General features: G+C 45.3%; 2 protein-coding genes across 3 annotated transcripts in view; both read right to left on the bottom strand.

The window, feature by feature from the left end:
* Window positions 1-1,845: 1,845 nt before the first annotated feature.
* Window positions 1,846-4,940, bottom strand: RCE1 (Ras converting CAAX endopeptidase 1). Of its 2 annotated transcripts, XM_047070886.1 has the most exons (8): window positions 4,756-4,940; window positions 4,517-4,619; window positions 4,340-4,423; window positions 4,031-4,109; window positions 3,336-3,503; window positions 3,136-3,207; window positions 2,802-2,864; window positions 1,846-2,517 (listed from the first exon to the last, which is right to left on the bottom strand). In XM_047070886.1, exons 1-8 carry the CDS (start codon window positions 4,938-4,940, stop codon window positions 2,282-2,284), a joined length of 990 nt encoding a protein of 329 aa, XP_046926842.1. In that variant the 3' UTR covers window positions 1,846-2,281. The 2 variants fall into 2 exon arrangements, with proteins under 2 accessions (XP_046926842.1, XP_046926843.1); XM_047070887.1 differs by lacking the exon at window positions 4,756-4,940 and having other exon boundaries at window positions 4,340-4,419; window positions 4,517-4,600.
* Window positions 4,941-5,064: 124 nt separating this feature from the next.
* CUNH11orf80 (chromosome unknown C11orf80 homolog) overlaps window positions 5,065-18,079 on the bottom strand; it is a 97,573-nt gene continuing 84,558 nt past the window's right edge. Inside the window, exons 14-16 of the mRNA XM_047072467.1 lie at window positions 8,811-8,886; window positions 5,333-5,520; window positions 5,065-5,235 (exon numbers count right to left, since the gene is read on the bottom strand). Of these exons, the coding sequence (XP_046928423.1) occupies window positions 5,170-5,235; window positions 5,333-5,520; window positions 8,811-8,886 (330 nt within the window). The 3' untranslated portion in view covers window positions 5,065-5,169. The remainder of the gene's footprint in view (window positions 5,236-5,332; window positions 5,521-8,810; window positions 8,887-18,079) is intronic.

Below are 18,079 nucleotides of genomic sequence, written 5' to 3'. Positions count from 1 at the left end.
CCTTCATGTTGGGTCCTGTGCAGCCCCCGCCCCCCCCCCCCACCACCACCCCACCACCCCAGCACTACTCAGCATAGGGGCAGGGTTGCCTCTTGGGACTCCCCATGGCAGGGGCAGGTCGGTTGTATCCTCCTTGGAGGGTAGGGGAGAATAGTAGTGGCCTTGGTTTCAGCCACTACAGAGTGCCTATGGTATATACACCCCAATTAGGATTAGCTAGTTGCATGGAGAGCTTGGACAAGGGTGTGTTGTTCTACGCATTTAACACCCATTAACTCAGGGAATCAATCACATTTTGTGGACACAAATGGGAGTCCCAGGAAGTTAAATAGCTTATCCAGGACCCCAGAGCTAGTAAGAGGCAGAGGAGGGTCCACACCCAAGCTGTCAGTGGAGTTGCTTTGCTTCCAGCCACACTGCTTTACTTCCTAAACTCAGGGCCAGCCTGCCACTTCAATAGTTCAGGACTGGATGTGAACAGGCACCAGTTTCCGGGAGACTGGCAAAAAACCCTTGGATGTGGGAGCCTTTGGGGGAGGATATTAGTGAGAGGTCAGCACTGGATTGACAGTCTCAAAATCTAATCCCGTCCATTCCCATAAGCAAGCTCTCAGGAGGATCTGTCACCTGCAGGGGGTTTGGCAACCCTGCATTGCTACCCACCCCCAACCTCCACAGGGGAGGTGACGATGGTGAGGTGAAATGGGGGTGCTGCGTAGTTCTGAGCAGTAGCATGAGGAAGGGGAGGAGCAGAGCTTGGATCTCCCAACCTTCAGGGGACCAGGCAGGCAGTATGTCCCCAGCACTTGGCCAACCCAGTGCTCCTCAGGTACCACAACCTAATTTGGGGGGCAGCTTTGGGCTTCCTCCTCTTTGGACACCAAGATCCCAAAGGTACCCTCTGAAACAGCCCCATACTCACCCCATACCCCATCTGCCTCCCCAACAGCTGCTACACAGGCTGGGAGGACAGGAAGGCTCTCCACAGCAAGGCAGGTGTGTGACTATCAAGATGACTTTTTAGATCCAGATGAATGTCGTTTAGTCACAGCCAAGCTGGGGGTGCCTGGGGAGTGACTGCACATCCATTTCCTTTCAACAGCCTCAGGGAACAAGACTTAGGACAGCCTCCTTGAGTTTAGAGTGGGACCTGAAAGTATATCCTTTCAAAAATTAAAAAATCCCAGGGGCAAGGGAATGAAAATATGAGAACCGTTCTAAAAAGAAGGTGATGGGCAGGTACAACACTAGAAGAGTCTAAGAAAGAATCTTGACTTACAGTGTTGTTTGGCAGGGTCCTTGCTGTTCTCAGGGCTGCAGCCTTTGTTCTGAGTTCCTCTAGGGACGAGATAAGCAGCATGGTGGCAGAGACCCAAGGCAGAGAGAGCCAGGAAAGCCTCTACTACCCAGGTGACCGTGAGCTGGTTCCTCTACCATTTTGGACCTGTTATTTTCTCCTGTGTAATGTGAGGCTGGTAGACTTTGGAGAGGTCCTGGTAGAGGCCCCACAGTCGACCCTCCGCTCTCTCAGAGGATACAGGTTGGAGACTCCATCACTGAGGTCATGGCCCTACGTTCCATCCCCTGACCCTAGTAGCCAAGGCACAGGCCCCAGGATGAGCTGAGTTCACACCTGGTACCTGCAGTCCCAGAACCCCATGTGCTACAACTTGGGGCATGGCTAAGAAAGGAGGAAGGCAGCCAGAGGACCCCATCCTGTCCTTCACTTCAGGGAACTGTGCCTCCCAGGCTGACCCGCCCAGTGGTCAGTGTCCAAGGTAGCCAAGACAGGTGGTGGGCACATTCACAAGACCCCAAACAGATTGATTCTCAAAGGTCCAAGGCCATGTTACCCAAGTTAAATCTCTTTAGTATCTCAATACAAAGTCCTGATGCAAAAAGACAATGAGAAAACCCTGGGAAGTTGGGGGGAGGGATTTTGTAAATTCCACCCCCGAGCAGCTTTTCAGAGGCAGAGGGGGGCAGAGGAGCTCAGAAAAGCAGCAGTCCAAAGTGAGGAAGGGAGTGTACGGCTCCTGGGACCTGCCCCTTGTCCCCTCACTCCCAGCTGCTCCTCAACCCCCTTTGGAGAGGGGTTGCACCCTTTGGATATCTGCTCCTTTCTCTTGGTCCCTGGGATTCAACTAGCTCTGGCTTCAATCCCCTACAAAAATTCCTGAGATCTCGGGGACCCCAGCCAGCTCCTCCCCTGTAGTACCCCTTGACAGGGAGGGGCTGGGGAGCCCGTGAGAGTTCGTAGGAGCATGTACGGGAGCATGGGTCAGGAGCACAAGGGAGCCTCTGAGTCTCCTGCCCGTTCCAAAAGCACACAAAGGGGAAGGCTGCCGTAGAGCTTGGGGTCCGTGAGGGGCTGGAGCAGAAGCAGGAAGAGTCCTACACCCAGGGCATAGCCTGCCAGCAGGGGCCGCCTCTGCGGATGTTCCAGGGCTGCGCAAACGGCAGGAAAGCCCATGTAATTGCAGAAGGAGTGGCAAAGAACCGGCCCAATCAGGTGTCCTAGGGAGGGGAGACAGAGTAGCTCATGGAGCAGCCCCACCGCCTCCCAGGGCCAATCACCCACATCCCTGAAATAGGAAGTCAATGACCGCCCACACACACCACATGGCCTCTGCTCCCTTCCACCTCTCAGACTTCACCAGACTGAGAGCCCTGGCTCTGCCTGTTTCAAACACCATAGTAGAAGAAACTTGTCACTCCTACAACAAACACAGCATTCCCGTATTCCCACCCACTCCTGTGGGCCCGAGTCCCCAGGGACCCGTGAGAGACTGAGGACCAACCTGTGCGGATGAAGAGGAAAGCAGTGTAGGCGCCGAAGACAGCTGTGTAGGAGAACTGGAACGCTGGAGACGGGGAGGCCTCGAGTGACCACACCTGCATGCTCTTCCAGTCCCAGCACTGCACACCCATCAGCCAGAAACCTCCCCTTCCCCCTGAGGGCAGTGGCTGCCTGCCCCAGCACCTATGGCTGTCCTCTACACCCCAACTCCCATGGCCAGGGGCCCTTCCAATACTACATCCCTCTGTTCCCAATTCTTCCTCCAGAATGGCTATGAGGGACACCCCTACACACCCTAACCCGGGACTGCCCCAGGCAAGCTTTCTAAGACTCACCTGCAGACAAGAAGATGCTCCCCACACTGCTCTGGCGGAATCGAAGCTGCTCAAAAATGTGGTGAAAATGGGCTGGAAGGAAGGCGAGAACCATGTCACCTTCCTCTATACCTGCCTTATATGCCACACCCTTGCCCCAAATCCCATTTTTGGCTCTCATGCTGGGAACATCTCAACAGAACCAGGTTAGGCAAACTTACCAACTCCAAAGAAGAGTGGGCAGGTGAACACGGCAGGGCCCAGGCCCGTGCATGGTGCTAACATGGGCAGCATACAGGCCCGGAACACCAGTTCTTCTGTCAGGGGTGCAATCACTTGGTTCCGCAACCAACGCATATCCGTGAGGCAGCGGGCCCAGGAGCGAGGAGCTAAGGAAGGGATTCAGGACCAGTAATCAGTGACAGGGTATGGAACAAAGAACTCCTAGAGGCCCCAGGGGACCCTTCTCCCACAGCCTTTCCCTTGACAAACTCAGACATAAATACTCCTGACGAGACATTTAAGAGTCAAGCTTTGTTATCACACGCAGTATAAAACAATGTCTCGAGAACTGAAAGAAAAGACATGAATAGCTGAAGCAAGGTATTTTGGTAGCAAATTCTGGAAACATCAAAACCAGAACCCAAGACCAGCTCTGGTTTGAGGAAGCCAAAGATTAGGGGAGGAAGGAACAACGCATTTTAGTCCACACAAAGTACTGCTGGGGGTTCCTAGGAGCCTCCTTGGATTTCAGAAACCAACTCTTACAGGTCATCTGTTACATGTTCCCATTTTACTGATCTGGAAACCAATAACATCTCCTACATCTCATGTCCAGGACTCACTATGAGGCCACTTATTCCCTTTCCCCACTGTGCTGGGCTGCCTGCTTTTTCTCTCAGCCCTTAGGACTCACCTAAGACAACCTTCAAACCATCTGCCAGGTCACATGGGCAATCCATAGAGAGCTGCATCAGTGGGCCCAGGAAAAGGATCTGGGGACAAAAAAGCAATCACAGAAATAGTTTAAGCCACAGTCCCACTACCCTAACCCAGAAGAGAACTCGTAAGACTTAAAGCTTCCTATTCTTAGCCAGGATGTCCCACTCAGGCATACCCAAGGGCCATCTCACAATTTCTGTCGCCCATCAGTCAAAAGATGGACACGCACACACACAGAAAGGAACGTCATGCTAACAAATGGAAAAATAAAACAAGTACTCACCATGGTCAGCAGCAGGGGTAGCAGTGCTGCTGGGAAAATACCCTCCAGCCTGAAGCCCATCAGGGTGAGCAGGGATGTGCCTGGCTGAGCCACAGGAAAGGAGGCATCAGTCTTGCTGTCTCCTCTCAGACCCCTGAGATCCTCCCCCTCTTGCCCTCTGCCCCGCCTCCTTCGCACCTGGATGCCTGTGAGTTCTCTCCAGAGTAGCACGCACAGAGGCGAGAGGCTGGACACCACCAACACACTGGTGAAACGCCGCTTGATGACTGCAGGGTGGTCCCTACGGAGAGGGCAGTAAGTTCAAGGGCCCACAGCCTCCTCTGGACAGCGCGGCCCCGCCCCCGGATCGCCCAAGCCCCGCCCACAGCCCCGCCTCGCGGAGGCGCGGGTTCCGGCCGCGCGCGCAGCCCCCGCACCTGGGCAGCTCGCTCTTCCAGACGTAGAGGCTGCCCACGTAGGAGCAGGCGAGGCTAAGACAGGAGAACACAGACACCCAGCAGCACAGCCCAGGGCCCGGGCCGCCCAGAGCTGCTGACTCGGGCTGCCGCTCCGGCCGCGACACCGACAGCAGGCGCAGCCCATCCCCGCCCAGCGCCGCCATCGCGCCCGGAGCCGCGGCGCGCACCAGTGACGCGATCCCGCCGCCGCTCGACCCGCGCCTGCCGCAAGTGCAAGTGATGTCATCCGGCAGCGCGGGAGCCCCGCCCCTGACCCCGCCCCCGACACTGAAGCAGAAGCTGCGCTCGCGGAGCAGGTTTATTGAACAACAGACAGCACGCTGCCCCGGCAGCTACCGGGCGGGCGTGGGCGCATGGGGAGATCACCCTAGCTTAGGGCTCAGGGCCGGGATCCAGCCACTCGGATAGATTGGAGACCTCCTGCAGCCATAGCGAGTCCTGCGGGAGGAAAGGAAGCTCGGGGTGAGGACCCATCGGCAGTGGCCGTCTCCGCCTTCCCTCTGCTCCATCACCTGCGCGGCCCTCGCCCGGTTACCTCCAGGCCGCCCCCAGGGCTCGCCCTGCTTCCGCTAGGGGTCGGGAAGGCCCCTGCAGGCTCTGTGCGGCGCGCGGCGGCCTCTAATTGGCTCGGGGCCCTGGCAGAGTGGAAAGCCTGCGTCTCTTCCATGCCCCGCCGGAGGCTGCCCCTCTTGAGCCTCTTGTTTTCCACTTGCTCGCTGGTTCCTAGACGAAAACAAGCCCACTTACCTTACGCCCACGGCCCAGTGCTAGAAAGATCCTTGGGGCTGAAGACACCTGGGAGAAGGGAGGAGCTGGTCCCGGCTCTCTTAGCCCTCCCATCTCAAATTCCTTTCATCAGGTCCGTCTGGATCAAAACTCGGCAGCCCCGGTCCTACAGGGCGAGGCTGCAGATTGGTTTCCATCCTCACTTGGGTCTTGCACCCACTCATTCTTTATCTGCACAGATCAGCTCCTCCCTCCCTGCCAAGCTGTGATCCCCTTGCCTGAAAGTCAGCCTCACCCCTCCCTTCGTAGCTCACACTGCGTTGAGCAGTGCCCACTGGCACCCTCCCTACCATTAACTGATGCACTTGTGCAAATTTAAAGGGAGTTTGGATCCATAAATTCTTTCTGAGCAGGTCCTGGGAATGTAGCTCAATGAACTGCTCCCTGGGTAAAACTCATTCATGCTAGAAGGGATTCAGAAGTGTGTACAAAGCCCAGGGATAGAACACGGAAAGAAGTTGTTAACCATTCCTAGAGGTGGAGAAAGGTTTCCCTGAGATGTCTCAGCTGGGTTTTAAAGGATAAAGAGAAAAATGCCAGACCAACAAGGAAGAGGAAAGGAATTCCAGGTGGAAAGAGGCAAATACCCAAAGGCATTAATTAGTATCCTCCATAAAATGCAAAAAAGGGGGGGGGGCTCCTAGGAGATGAATCTGAAGGGGTTAGTACGAATCAGAGAAGACTTAAGAACAGGGATTCTTACTGTAGAAAGTGGGCAGGGAAGAATTTTAATAAGCACTGGAGATACATTGTTAATTTGTATCTTAGAAAGATTATTCTGTCAAAGGTGTTGGCTAGAGTCAAATTAGAAGCAAGACTTTAAGAACCCAGGAGAGGGAAGGCAGCAGGGATGGATGGATGGAGGCACCACTTCTGACACTAGGTGTCAGAAGTATATTCATGAGGCCGTATCGACAGGTCTTGGCGACAGAATAGGAGGTGTGGTACATGATCATGAGTGGCATCTTAAGTAAATCTCATTTCAAATGTGAAAAACTGGGTAAGGAGTGGTGCTGTTAATCATGGTAGAGGTAACAATGGGACCTCCACATGGACCTGCCTAGTGAGCAGATAAATCTCCCATCTGGCACTCCAGAGAGGCCTGGGCTGGTCATGCCAACTGGGGAGTCTTGAGCCCAGATGTAAGGTTCAATGCCTGGGATGGAAGAGAGCAGCGAGGGAAGAAGTGCTATACAAGCACAGTTTAGGGGTGGCCAAAGGAAGGTAAAGAGAACACTCAGAGGGAAGAATGACGTAAGTCACAATTTTACAGTGCTGAGTTTTGTAAATAGTTCATGTATGGTAAAGATAAATGTACAATTTGGTAAATACAAAGCCTTCCCAAACAAGAGAGGCTACAGAAGAAGCAAGTGCCCTGGAGATTGGGAAGGAGAAAGGGAGAGCCAGATTGAGAACCCTGGCTGCGATGTGATGGAGAGAAATAAATGGAAAAAGTTCAAGATCATGGGAGATTTTCTTTTTAAGTAATAAGAGATTGCCCTGCTGAGAGGAAGGACCTCAGAAGGGAAACTGAAGGTGCAGAAGTGATGGCTGATGCAAGCAGATGCTGAGAAAGCAACAGGGCTAATGCCACCCCTGAGCCTAGCAGGGATGGATCCCCATGCTGATACAGCTTGGGCACTAAGTGTGAAGTAGGAGGCTAAGACAGGAGTCAGAGACTGGGTAGATTATTGAAAGAATGGAGTAGCTGCTGATGAGGCCAGAAAGACGACACAAAGGACCGATAGCTGGAGGCCATCAGTAAATGGACCATGGATGTATGGTGGCATCATCCAACTTTCAGTGATTTTCTTTAGCAGAACTGCCCATGTGGGTGGGACACAGGATTGATGGTGACTGGAGCTGCAACTTTGTAAAGCTGAGCAGCTCAAGCAGTCTTCTGGGGAGGCGGGGGGGGGGTGGTGGTTCACCAGATAATAAATGCCTAGATTTTAAGGCTTATATTGCAGTGGAGAAAGCATAGGCTGAAATTCAGATTATTTTCCTGGAGAGCACTCTACCCAGCCTGAGTCTGGGTTGTCTCTTGTGAAAGGGGACTACTGCTGCCCATACCAAAGGGTCACTGTCAGAGGGGTCACTGGAAAAGCCTAGCATCCCCCTGGGTCCATAGAAGGTGCTGGATAGAACGTTAATTTCTCCCTTCTAAGGGAAGTACTTATTCTTTTACTCTTCACTACATAAATACTGACTTGAATGTGGTATACTTTCATTCTTTTAAATCTCCAAATCTTAATGTATAAAAATAGATTCTTTGCTTTATTATGACAGCCTTCACTGCAGGGTTCTTTCAGTAGCCAACAGCCCCCACAACATTTGAAACATGGTTCAACAGACAGAATGATTCAGGAATACCTCTCAGGCCTAAGTTTGGACATCATGCAGTATGTTGTAGTTGTGACCCTGGAAAGAGGAATTTTACCAACAAAGTATAGGTGCTGAAGTCAGTCCCCAAATTCCCACAAGCCCAGGCTCTGTTTTGTTTGATGGTGCATCCCTGCTAGTCTTGGCTCTGGAGCCAGACTGCCTGGGTTTGAATTCTGGTTCTGCCATTTACTAGCTGTGTGACCTTGGGTGAGTCTACTGACCTCTCTGTAAATGTCTCAGTTTACCTGTAAAATGAGAATAGTAACACTACATCATAAGATTGTTTTCAGAATTAAGAGCAGGTGCCTGGCACCTGCACTATCAGTTTCAGGCACCTGTGGCTATGGTTATTTCCAGCCATACACACATCTCTCTGCCACTGCTGGCTCTGAAGGCTGTGTAAGTGTTGGAGGGAGAGGGGGAAAAGACCAGTACAATCACCACCATATCACACACAATGACAACTCCCTATAACATACATCAAGATTGAGATGGTATTCTGTACCCAGGAGTAGCTTCCAGAGCCCCAGAGTAGTAACCAAAACCAGGGAGAACAGCAGTAATGAGAAAAGATGTGAAGGAACCAACTAGATTCAGGGCCCTGCCCCTTCATGTGCAGCTGTCTTTAACTGTACAATGTTACTAGGAATTTCTAGTTCTATCATACCAACTTTGGGGAGGGAATGCCCCCCTGCTGCTCCAGAACACCCATAGTGGTGGTAGAAGCCGGCCAAGTCCCATGATTTTGCTATGGTGTGGAAGGTGTAGTTTGAAAGCTTGAAGCCAATGTACCTTACTTCTGAGCTTTGCTCCTAGGCCCACCTGAGAAGCTGATCCCTTACCTGTAAGGAGTTCTGGACTGCTGTTCTCATGTGCATCTTCTGTGCTCTGCTCTGCATTTTTCTCTGGGAGCAGCTGCTTTAAAAATTAGAAGTCCTAAGTGAGTTTTGCAGGAACATGAACAAGCTCCAGTGAGACAAGTGTGCCTGGTGGCTTTGTTGGCCTCACAGGGCTGCCCTCCCTTACCTGGAATTCCCTCTTCCTCCTCGCTCATGCGAGTCTCCCCTACCCAACCCCAATCATCAGGGCTTGTGTTAGAGCCTTTGCAGCTCATTCCAGGTACTCCAGGCATTTCCCACCTCTTCTGACCTCTGGTAACTTGCTTACCATCTGCCCCACTCCTTGGGCTCTGAAGATGCACTGCCTGCCCTTATTTATCATTTTTATGTGTGTCCCATTTTCCACATTTTAAATTCCTTGAAAGGTAAGGTTTGCTGTGACTGCATCATTTTATAGCTAGCACAGTGTCTTGCATAGAGGTAAGTAGCTTCTACATATAACTGACTGAAGTCAAACCTGGGAAGCCTGGCACATTTTGTCGTCCTCTGTAGCCTTTCAAAGTCCTGCCACACTTGGTTCAATTTGGATAGAGAAACAAAAGTTTCTCTAAGCTTACTAAGATCAGAACCCAATCCTAGCTTCTTGTTTTTCAAAAATACAAGTATTTAAAAACAGACACAGTCTTCATCAAAATTAAAAACTTTTGTGCTTCAAAGAACACAATAAAGAAAGTGAAAAATCAACCCACAAGAATGGGAGAAAATATTTGCAAATCATATCTGGTAAGGGAGTTGTATCCAGAATAAAGAACTCTTGTAATTCAATAACAAACAACCTAATTAAAAGTGGGTTTGATAGAGTTGGAGACCTTTCTCCAAAGAAGAGATACAAATGGCCAATAAACCAATGAAAAGATGCTCAACATCATTATTCATTAGGGAAATGCAAATCAAAGCCACTATGAGATACTACTTTACACCCACTAGGATGGTAGTAGTAATAGTAATAAAATAACAACAATAATAATAGACAATATCAATAGTTGGTGACAATGTAGAAAATTGGAACCACTACACATTACTGTTGGGTAAGTAAAATGGCCAGTTTGGAAAATAGTTTGAAAGTTACTAAAAGTGTTAAACATAGAGTTACCATATGACCCAGCAATTCTACTACTAGATATATAACCAAGAGATTTACAAACATGTCCATCCAAAAATGTTCACAGCATTATTTATAATCGCCCAAAAGTGCAAATAACATAAAGGTTCATCAACTGATGAATGGGTAGAAGAAATATGGCACATCCATACAAAAGGATATTACTCAACCATAAAAAGGAATGAAGTACCATCACATGTTACAACATGAATCTTGAAAACATTATGCTTAGTGAAAGAAGCCAGACTACCTATTTTGATTCCATTTACGTGAACCAGTATAGGAAAATCCATGGAGACAAAGTAGACTGGTGGTTGCCAGGAGATGGAAGGTGGGGGAATTGGGACTGACTACAAATAGGTACAGGGTTTTTTTCTGGCATGATGGAAATATTGTGGAATTTAGTGGTAACTGTTGCACAGCACAGTGATTATATTTAAAGCCACTAAATTGTACAACTTAAAATGGTAAATTTTATGGTGACTTATAACTCAATAAAAAATACTGTCATGTATTGTTCATTAAAGAAAACTTCAACTTCTAAGTACATTCCAAGGAACACAGAATGGTAAAGATGACCCTAACGGTGTGAAAAAAGAAACCGTACGAAGAAAATTTCCATTTTTTTCTTCGAGAGAAAGCTTTTTTTTTTAAATGTTTATGTGTGTGTGTGTGTGTGTGTGTGTGTGAGAGAGAGAGAGAGAGAGAGAGAGAGAGAGAGAGAGAGAGAGAGGGAGAGAGAGGGAGAGAGAGGGAGAGACAGACAGACAGCACTACTGGGGAAGGGGCAGAGAGGGAGACACAGAATCTGAAGCAGGCTCCAGGCTCTGAACTGTCAGCACAGAGCCCGATGCTGGGCTCAAACCCACAAACCATGAGATCATGACCTGAGCCAAAGTTGGACGCTTAACCAACTGACCCACCCACATGCCCCAAGAGAAATCTTATTTTCTTACTTCATTCTTCCCTGAAAAATCTCATGTAATAGGCAAAACTTTCTCTTATTCTGAAACTAATATCACCAAGGAAATACACACTCAGATATAAAGCTCTCAGACCTAGGGGAATCTTGTATACCCTTCATTCATCATCAGATTCCCCCAAATGAAACAGCTCTATCTTCAGGATACACCTCCCTGGATTTAACACTGTGAGACATTTAATTCCCCTCCCTGCCTCGGGAAACAGTACCTTTCCTGAGAAAATTACCTCCTTGTCACTGCTCTTATTATGGGTTTATGTTTTCAGTCACTACAGACATCTGTGACACTAGCCCTGGAGAACTATCTTGTTTATCCTTTATGGCCCACTGTCCTATGTTCCAACACCCAAGCTATAAATAAATCTCCACTCCTGGCATGGCCTTTTCTTAAATATTTTCTATAAAACTCTAAATACATATTCTCTCATTTCTTCTACTTCTCCATAAACTATATAACAGCCATAGATGGTTTTATTCTATATTATTCAAGAGGTCAGCTATTCTACTTTATCAGTTTAAAAATGGAAACTGGGGAGGTGCCTGGGTAGCTCAGTCAGTTGAACAACTGACTCTTGGTTTCAGCTCAAGTCATGATCTCATGGTTCATGGATTTGAGCCCCGCGTCAGGCTCTGAGCTGACAGCACGGAGCCTGCTTGGGATTCTCTATCTCTTCCCCAACCCCCCCCCCCTTCAAATATAAATAAATAAACATTTAAAGAAATAAAAACAGAAACTGAGGGACTGGTCCAGAGGTAAAAAAAAATCTGACCCTTGTAATTTTTAGCTGAAGCCACTGGGTGCCACTCTTGTGCCACTATCAAGTTATTTATCACCAAGGGGATGTTATAAGAAGGAAACAGTAATGGTCTTAAGTGCAGAAGCACAAGTTTTACTCATGAGTGCCTCTGATCACTCATCTTCCCTGGGTTATATGGTATGGAACATTCCTATACCAGTCCTATATGGTAACAATGTTACTAGACTTTGGAACCAGGAGACCTCAGTACAAAGCCTAGCCTTGCCACTTATTAACTATGTGATTCTGGGCAAATAAGGAAAGCTCTCTAACTAGTTTCTTCATTTATAAAATGGGAAAACTACAACATATTTTGTAGGATCTTTGTGGTATTAAAGTGGAAGTCTTGGCACAGATTAAGGATCCAATAAATGTTCCTTTCTTCTAAGACCTAGGACTACTAAGACCTTGAGTTCACTAGCCATCTGCCAAATTAATTGGACTATGAATGGCCCGGAGGCTATAAGCCATCACTATAACAACAGAAGGGGGCAAAAGAGGTCAGATCATTTCCTTTTGAGAGATCACTGGGATATCAGAGAGGCCCAAGCAAAATGTCTTCACAGGCTGAAACACTTCTAGATCCTATCCATATATCCTAGGTCCTATGATAATGATGTATGCCTTACCCTGAAATCTAGGGTAAATTTCCTTATCCCTGGAAATCTGAAGATGTGGATGGCTGTAATGAGCGGAACAATGGCTCCCAAAAAAAGTATGTCCAAGTCTTGAGCCCCAGAATGTGACCTTATTTTGAAAAAAAGTCTTTTCAAATGTAATTAAGGATTTCAAGATAAGATCATCATGGATTTAAAGTGGGCCCTAATTCTAATGACAGGTGTCCTTATCAGAGAGACAGGGAAATTTGAGAGACATAACAGAAAGGCCATGTGAAGATGGAGGCTGAGACTGGAGTAATGTGGCTATAAACCAATGAACATCTGGAGCCACCAGAAACTGGAAGGGGAAAGGAAGGAATCTTTCTTAAAGCCTTTGGAGGGAGCACAGCTCTGCTAAAATCTTGATTTCAGACTTCTGGACTCCAGAACCGTGATAATACAATTTCTGTTGTTTTTAAGTCATGAAGTTTCTGGAAATTTGTTTGCTCAAGTTGTGGGTAACAGCATTCCAAGTTGGAGGGACATCAGCAAGAGTATTTGCAGTGAACCAGCTGAAAGGAACAGCAAATGCATTCAAGGAATGAGCTTCCTAGAAGGTACATAAAGCAATGAAAAAAGGTGTGATGAAAGGAGCATTTACAGGGACTTCACTCCCATCCTCTAGCCTTTCTCGCTACAAAGCAGAAGAGGATAAGCAAATCTATGAGATGCTGTGATCCTTGGGTGTCTGGGCACCTAAACTTCTCCATCCAATCAGGCAAACTAAAGTAGGAGAGGGAGAAAAGTAGTAGAAGTACAAAATGATCTATTACTCTCTCAGAAATGTGTGATTTTTTTTATAGCAACTGTATTGGAATATAACATTTACTTAAATAAGCTGCATATACATAATATGTACAATTAGATAAGTTTTGACATATATTTGTGAAACCATCACCCCAATCAAGATAATGAACATATCCATCCCCCTCAAAAGTTTCCTCTGAACTTCATAACCATTCCCTGAAACTCTTACACCTCCCATCTTCAAGCAATCATTGATCTGAACTAAGGATTAGTTGGCATTTTGAAAAATTTCATGTAAGTGCAATCAAACAGTATGTACTCTTGTCTTTCAGGGCTTTTTCCCCCTTGGACACTACCACAACTGATCCAGTATTTTGAGGTTTCTCATTCAGCAGGGCTATTTAGAGATTCATCCACACTACTGTGTATTATCAACAGTTCATTCCTTTTATTGCCAAGTAGTATTCCATCGAATGGACACACCACAGTTTGTTTATCAATTTCCCTACTGACATTGGGTTGTTTCCAGTTTGGGGTTATTACAAATATGGCAGAAATGCCATGAACATTAGTGTATAAATTTTTGTGTAGACATATGCTTTCATTTCTCTTGGATAAATACTTAGGAGTAGAATGGTTGGATCATATGATGTATATATTTAACTTTTTAAGCACTGCCAAACTATTCTCCAGAGTGGATGTACCACTTTAAAAAAATTTTTTTAACATTTTTATTTGTTATTGAGAGACAGAGAGAGACAGAGCGTGAGCAGGGGAGGGGCAGAGAGAGAGGGAGACACAGAATCCGAGGCAGGCTCCAGGCTCTGAGCTGTTAGCACAGAGCCCAACGCGGGGCTCGAACTCACAACTCACAAGCCGTGAGATCATGACCTGAGCCGAAGTCGGTCGCTCAACCGACTGAGCCACTCAGGCGCCCCAGTACCACTTTTTATTCCTACAAATAGGGTGTAAGAGCTCCAGTTCTTCCACATCCTTGCCAATACCTGGTATGGTCAGTCTTTATTCCAAGCAGGTGTGAAATGGTGTCTCATTGTGGTTCTGACTTGCATTTCCCTAATGACCAATAATGTTAAGCATCTTTCTCATGTGTTTATTTGCTGTTTGTGTATCTTCTTTTGTGAAATGTATGTTCACATATTGTGCCCATTTTAAAAACTGGGTTGTTTTCTTATTCTTGAGCTTTGACAGTTTTAAAATAGTCTCAATAGTCTCAAGGTTTTCAACTGAAAATTAAATCTCTTTAATAGAGAACTACCAGGTATATAGTGCTATTTCTTCTTGAGTGAACTTTGGTAATTTCTTTCAAGGAATTTGTCCATTTAATCTAAGTTGTCAAATTTATTGAAGTAAACTTTGTTCATAATAGTCCCTGATAATCCTTTTAATATCTGATGTCACCTCTCTAATTTCTGGTAGTAGAAATTTGTGTCTTCTCTCCTATATCTTGATTAGTCTGGCTAAATGTTTATCAATTTTATTAATCTTTTCAATGAACCACCTTTAAATATCATTGATTTTTCTCTGTTTTTTTTTCTATTATACTGACTTCCAGTTTGACTTTATTATCTAATTTCTTCTGTTTAATTTGCTCTTATTCTAGTCTAAGCTGAGATCACTGATTTAAGACTTTTTTCTTTTCTAACATCGGTATTTTTCCAAGTACTGCTTTAGTGATGTCTCAGGTTTGATAATTTACATTTCCATTTAAGTTAAAATACTTTTCCAATTTCCCTTTTGATTTTGTGTTTGACCCATGGGTTATTTATAAGTGTGTCATTTAATTTCCAAATATTTGGAGTTTTCTAGATATCTTTTTTTTAAGGTTTATTTATTTATTTCTGAGCAAGAGAGGGAGGGAGGAGGGGCAGAGAGAGAGAAAGAGAGAGAAAGAGAGAGAAAGAGAGAGAAAGAGAGAAAAAGAGAGAGAGAGAGAGAGAGAGAGAGAGAGAGAGAGAGAGAGAGAGAGAATCCTAAGCAGGCTCTGCTCAACATGGGGCTCAAACCCATGAACTGTAAGATCATGACCTGAGCCAACATCAAGAGTCAGATGCTTAACCGAGCCACCCAGGTGCCCCTCTAGATATCTGTCACTGATTTTACTTTAATCCTATTGTAATCAAAAGCATACTTTGTATAACTTGAATCCTCTAAGTTTACTGAGATGTATTTAATGGCTCAAAATATGGCCTATCTTGTTAAATGTCCCTTTTGCACTTGAAAAGAATATTCTGCTGTGGTTGGGCAAAGTGTTTTATAAATATCGAGTCAAGTTAATTCATAGTATTATTTAAGACTTTCATAGACTTACTGATTTTTTTGTCTACTTGTTCTATCAATTATTGAGAAAAGTATGTTGAAATATCCAAATAAAATTGTGGATTTGTCTATTTCACCTTACAGTTCTATCAGTTTTGCTTCATTTATTTTAAAGTTCTCTCAAAAGTTTATCAAGTTTCATGAATGTTTGGGGCTATTATCCTCATTATGTTGTACTCACTATATTGTATTCATCATTATGAAATGACTCTCTTTATCCCTAGTAATGTTCTTTGCTCTGAAATCTACTTTATAGTCTCTCTTTTTTATTCTTTTTGAGAGAGACAGAGACCATGTACACGTGCAGGGGAAGGGCAGAGGGGGAGGGACAGAGAATTTTAAGCAGGCTCCATGCTAAGTGCAGAACCCAAAGCAGGGCTTGATCTCACAATGGTGAAATCATTACCTGAACTGAAATCAAGAGGTGGACACTTAACCAACTGAGCCACCCAGGCGCCTGTTATAGCCGCTTCAGTGCTTTTTTATTTTTTTAAGATTTTATTTTCAAGTAATCTCTACACCCAACATGGGGCTCAAACTTACAACCCTGAGATCAAGAGTCATATGCTCTATCAACTGAGCTAGCCAGGTGCCCCTCTTCGGTGCTGTTACTAGTGTAAGCACAGTACATTTTTTCCCATACTTTTATACTTTTACTCTATTTCTGTCTTTATATTTAAAGTGGGATTCTTGTAGGCAGTATACAGTTGGCTCTTGCTTTATTAAATCTAACAATCTCTGCCTTTTAATGTAAATAGTTGTAAAGGCCACTTATATTTAATATAATTGATATGGCGGAGTTTAACTTTTTTTTTTTTTTTCAACGTTTATTTATTTTTGGGACAGAGAGAGACAGAGCATGAATGGGGGAGGGGCAGAGAGAGAGGGAGACACAGAATCGGAAACAGGCTCCAGGCTCTGAGCCATCAGCCCAGAGCCCGATGCGGGGCTCGAACTCACGGACCGCGAGATCGTGGCCTGGCTGAAGTCGGACGCTTAACCGACTGCGCCACCCAGGCGCCCCGATATGGCGGAGTTTAAATATATCATTTTGCTAATTGTTGTCTATTTGTCTCATCTGTACTTTGTTCTTTTTCCTTCTTTTTCCTCTTTTTCTGCCCTCTTTTAAATATTTTTAAAAATATTAGAGAAGTTTTAAGTTCATAGCAAAACTGGGCAAAAGGTACATAGATTTCTCATATGCCCTCTGCCCCTACATATGTATAGCCTCTCCCATTATCAACATCCCCCATCAGAGCTGTACATTTGTTACAAGTGTTAAACCTACATTGACACATCATTATCATCAAAGTCCATAGTTTACACTAGGGTTTACTCTTAGTGTTGTACATTCTATGGTTTTGGACAGATGTAAAATGACATGTATCCACCATTACAGAAACATACAGAACAGTTTCCCTGCCCTAAAAATCCTCTGTGCTTTGCATATTCATTCCTCCCTTTTCATCTAACCTCTGGAAACCACTGATCTTTTTACTGTCTCCATAGTTTTGCCTTTTCAAGAATGTCATATACTTGGAATCATAGTTTGCAGCATTTTCATATTGACTTCTTTTATTTAAATATGTATTTAAGCTTCCTCCATGTGTTTTCATGGCTTGATAGCTCATTTTTTTCTTAGTGCAAAATAATATCCCATCGTCTGGATGTGCCACAGTTTACTTATCCATTTACCTGCTTAAGAATATCTTGGTTGCTTCCAAGTTTTGGCAATTAAGACATCCTTGCTGGTATTTGGTGTTGTCAATGTTCTGGATTTTGGCCATTCTAATAGGTGTGTAGTAGTATCTCATTGTTTTAATTGGCATTTCCCTGATGATATATGATGTGGAGCATTTTTTCATATGCTTATTTGCCATCTTATGTATTCTTTGGTGAGGTGTCTGTTAAAGTCTTTGGCTGCTTTATTTTTATTGTTGAATTTCAAGAGTTCTTTGCATATTTTGGGGGTTCCTGGGTGGCTCAGTCGGTTAAGCGTCTGACTCTCGATTTCAGCTCAGGTCACGACCTCATGATTCACGAGATTGAGCCCTGCGTCAGTGCTGTCAGCATACAGCTTGCTTGGGATTCTCTCTCTCCCTCTCTCTCTGCCCTTCCCCCATTTGTTCCCTCTCTCTCCCTCAAAATAAACTTTAAGAAAAAAAGAATTCTTTGTATTTTTTGGGTAATAGTCCTTTAACTAGTGTGTCTTTTACAATTATTTTCTCCCAGTCTGTGGCCTGTCTTCTCATTCTCTTGAGGGTTGAATATTTTTTATGACTCCATTGTATCTCCTTTTTCGGATCAATAGCTGTAAATCCTTATATTATTTTGATGGTTTTTTTCATCTTCAACTTACCAGTCTACCTTCACATAATATTACACTATTCCACATACAGTATAAGTCCTTAAAACAGTGTATTTCCATCTCTCTCCTCCAGGTTTTTGTGCTGTTATTGTTATACATTTTACTTCACCATAGGTTATAAACCTCACAACATATTATTGCTATTTTTGCTTTAAAAAGTTAATTATGTTTTAAAGAGATTTAAGTAATAAGAAAAAAATTTTTTTTATATTTATCCATG

The sequence above is a fragment of the Lynx rufus genome, unplaced genomic scaffold (genome assembly GCF_022079265.1).
Source record: "Lynx rufus isolate CCGP_SWC_20201006 ecotype Redwood Valley unplaced genomic scaffold, mLynRuf1.p SCAF_9, whole genome shotgun sequence".
Taxonomy (NCBI): Eukaryota; Metazoa; Chordata; class Mammalia; order Carnivora; family Felidae; genus Lynx; species Lynx rufus.
Note: the sequence above shows the minus strand (reverse complement) of the source record. Positions and strands in the feature narration are given on the sequence as shown.

Excerpts from the sequence above, each read along its gene's own strand:
- RCE1 (XM_047070886.1), bottom strand. The coding sequence starts at position 4,940 with ATGGCGGCGCTGGGCGGGGATGGGCTGCGCCTGCTGTCGGTGTCGCGG. Across the intron at positions 4,424-4,516 it reads GAGAACTCACAGGCATCCAG|CCAGGCACATCCCTGCTCAC; the intron begins GTGCGAAGGAGG and ends CCTGTGGCTCAG. Across the intron at positions 2,518-2,801 it reads TTTCCTCTTCATCCGCACAG|GACACCTGATTGGGCCGGTT; the intron begins GTTGGTCCTCAG and ends TCCCCTCCCTAG.